Source organism: Pinus tabuliformis, chromosome 6 (assembly GCF_031772625.1).
Source record: "Pinus tabuliformis cultivar Carrire ecotype Pingquan chromosome 6, CPIR1, whole genome shotgun sequence".
Taxonomy (NCBI): domain Eukaryota; kingdom Viridiplantae; phylum Streptophyta; class Pinopsida; order Pinales; family Pinaceae; genus Pinus; species Pinus tabuliformis.
In genome coordinates, this window is record NC_142292.1 from 1,515,006,112 (window position 1) to 1,515,009,785 (window position 3,674).

The 3,674-nt window shown below is 37.5% G+C and overlaps 1 protein-coding gene across 1 annotated transcript; it reads left to right on the top strand.

Annotated features, from left to right (window-relative positions):
- The first annotated feature begins 616 nt into the window (after positions 1 to 616).
- LOC149264423 (antimicrobial ginkbilobin-2-like protein) lies at positions 617 to 1,387 on the top strand. Its single transcript, XM_089398905.1, has one exon. The coding sequence runs from the start codon at positions 617 to 619 to the stop codon at positions 1,385 to 1,387; it is 771 nt and encodes a 256-aa protein (XP_089255031.1).
- The last annotated feature ends 2,287 nt before the right edge of the window (positions 1,388 to 3,674 follow it).

Genomic DNA, 3,674 nt, shown 5'->3' on the forward strand with positions numbered 1-3,674 from the left:
AGTTGTCTATAATGCGACTTTTTGAGATTCCGGTGACGGAATCCGGCGGAAGAAATTGAGATGAAATCATGATTTGTTGCAGTTAAAATGGTTTTTTAACTGCATATTCGGATTCAGCACCCTGAAAAACCCCTGGGACGGTTTCATTGTGCAGAAATTAGCTATCAAACTTGGATTCCAATAAATCACTGCCGGATTTTCACCGGAAAAAATCGCCGGAAAGACTTTCAAAAAGTCGCGTTAAAGACTACGTCATTATCATATGCCTCTGCCCACGCCAACAGAGACGTATTCAAAGCCGTAGTTCTTACGACTTGTTCACTCCCTTGTTTCGACCTCTTCAAAAGTCAAATAAATCGGAGACGCCAACCACAATTAACGCCTGCGCATATGCACTCCACTGATCTGATCAGATCCGGTCCACGCCAATACCATCATAACAGCTGTTCGCCATTATTCTAGAAGTTGACTTAGTGAACTTTTGTGAATATCCACCACTAATTGGCTGGCCTGCGGATAGCATTCTCCATCTATAAATTATTTGCCCAACCTTGGAAAGATTCACAAGAAGGCGAATGCTATTACAGAGCCTTTTATTCACTATACTTATTGGGAAATGGGAAAGATGGAAAGCGTGATAATATGGCGTTGCTGTTTCATGGCATTATTCTTACCTGGACTACTCCACCTTAATGCCATTTCAGTTTCAGCTGCCCTTTCGAAATCCGATCCGTTCATTTACGGGCTCTGCAACGTAAACAAATACAGCAATGGCAGTGCGTATGAAAGGAACGTGAACGCCGTATTGGAGTACCTGGTGAGCGCCGCTGCCCCACGAGGCGGATTCGCGACATATTCTTATGGAGGAGTCAACGGCCTTCTACAATGCCGGCCCGACATCTCTCAGGAGGACTGCCAAAAGTGTTCCGCTAAAGCCTTACAGATGGCTTATCAAGACTGCCCTAATGCCATTGGAGCTCGGATTCAGCTGGAATTCTGCTTCATTCGTTATGAGAATTACAGTTTCGCCTCTGTTCTCGATACCGTTGAGGCCGCTGCTCTTGAGAATGTGAAGAGCAACGGTGATATTGAAGGCTTCAATCAGACTCTAGGGAATCTTATGAAGACTCTTTCTGGCAAAGCTCCCTTAACAGTCAATAGATTCGCCACCGGATCGTTGGCGGTGAATTCTTCTGTCACCATTTATGGATTGGAAATGTGCTTAAGGAGTCTTTCGGGACGTGACTGTGGTGTTTGTTTGAAAGAAGCGATTACGGCCATGAATCAGTGTTGCTCTTCACAGGTTGGGGCTCAAATGTATCTGGGAAGTTGCGCAGTGCGCTTCGAGATATATCCCGTTTATGACCACCCTACCTATCAGCCATGAGAGAGAAGCAACCTGAGCTCACGTACTGTTTTCTTTCAAATAAATAAAGGCCTGCAATCCACGTAAGGATAACCCCTGCTATATGGCTGAACTTAACTCTTCTTCATTATCGTTTCTCTCGTTTGTACGCCTCTACGGAATGTGATATCTGTTAAATGAAATATAAAAATAAAATGCTTATTCTTAATATATTTTCGGATTTAGTAGAGTATATTTTCCATTATAGTAAATAATGGATACATATCAAGGCATATTGCAAGATATCTGTTGATGCTGTTATTGGTATAAACAAGAGTTGCAGGCAATGGTAGGCCCTGCCGATTTGACAGGAGACTGAAGAAGTTTAATGAAATGTGTTAATTTGAATAAAATTTGTAATTTAAATAAATTTTATTAATTAATGCATATTATTCATAACTTTGATTTTTGGTGATTAAATAAGATTGGTGATTTTTTTTGTTACATCTGAACGCTAAATTTTAAAATTTAATTACAGAAGATTTTAATTTTAAAATGGATGACTTTAAAAAGTACTTTTCTTTTTTGTGATATCCATTATTAATTTTTTTACTTTTTCTTACATGTTATAGATTTCAAAATTTTATATGCAATCTATCAATCCCATCGCTGACAACTGCTCTTAATGTCCATTAACTCTCAGCTTGACATTATGTAAAGAGAATCTTCGCCCTGAGTAACTAGAATATTAGATTTTTGTTGTTGTCTACTACAGTGTACACGTAGAGACTTACCAAAGCTTTATATGGTGCATAAGCTGTAATCAAGAAGCACGGAAAATCTAAGAGAAGTTTCAGAAATCAGAGAACTACAGATGAATTGCACATCATGACCCAATAAATACATGTTCCTTGGCATTGGGGGCTCGGGCGTGAACTCAACTGTCTCTATATGGCCCATGTTGCGATTAAAACAAAATAAAAAATATAAATAAATTTATTATATATTGAAGTTGAAAATACAACGTAATATCACCATTGCTTGTTATCAGTGTATATGGTCTTTTAAAGATAATGAAGTTGTTTCCCTAAGAAAATATATTCAAATATTTGGAAACCTAATTCTTTAGACATATGTAACGCATGCATCTAACTCTTCTTTAGAGACGTGTAAGGCATTCATCTGAAATCTAATTTCTTATCTCACAGGATGCATGGCCGTTATGCTTTAAAAATAATTAAAAGAATTATTTTATGTTTTTTATTTAATTAAATAAAAATTACAATCTACAGGTCTGCTTGTTACATATACGTTTTGTATTGATCTATATGGCTAGAAAAAGGTGTACTTCATCACAGTGCAGGTGATAGCAGCATTTTCCTTCCCGTACGATATGCATGCAATAGTGCAGCTGCCTGATAGGCTTCCTCGTCGTGTCATTTTTTTTTCCCGTAAGAAAAAAGTGTAATGTATTATCATATGAGATGAAAATATATTTTTAGTCATCACCCATCCATATCCAATATCAACCTATTTCAATTTGGGTAAGCAAGCATGCTTCTCAAAAAAAAAAACTAGATAGCACTATATATATCATATATCAAATTATGGCGTAAATGTAGTGTAGCCATATAAAATAGGGTGCAAATATAGTGAAATGGATGAAAAAGTTGTAAGTCATCCAACGGTGTAGCCAATGAGGATATACATAGTGATCCATAGTACCCCACATCATTTATATATAATCACATACATGTGGACTATGAGGCCTGCAGATACAAAAAAGTAAAAGATAGACACAAGTATATAAAAAAAGAAACCACAAAAATTAGGAGGAAATGGAAATTCCCCAACATCCAGTAAATTTTCTCCCAAATTGATTTCAATGTGCATACCACCTAGGTTTTCCTCAAGACCCCTCTTTGAAAGTTCATATGCTAGTTGGTTGTGTTCTCTTCGGATGTGCATAATTGTTGAATTACTGAACTATGTCCATAGATTGTAGATTTTCTATAGCCATCCAAAGAGAAATTGTTGGTTGATTTTTGCACATCCATTGACATGATCAATAATAATCTTGGAGTTCCCAAAAATATGGATGTCAGGGATATTGAGGAAGTTTGTGAACCATATAAGGCCCCAGAGGGCCATTTCTTCAACCCTTGTATTTGTGCCACTTCCCGCATTCCAGTGAATCTTGTATTCCAATTGTTTGGATATAGCTATCCAAAAGCCGCATCCACAAGTGTTTCTTTATGCTGTGCCATCTTACCGGGTACTCGAGCTCTGGGTCTGTTCACTTGCATTGTTATTTTTTATTTCTAGTATC

What these genes read in the sequence shown, in the direction of transcription:
- LOC149264423 (XM_089398905.1), top strand. Translation starts at nt 617, where the DNA reads ATGGGAAAGATGGAAAGCGTGATAATATGGCGTTGCTGTTTCATGGCA.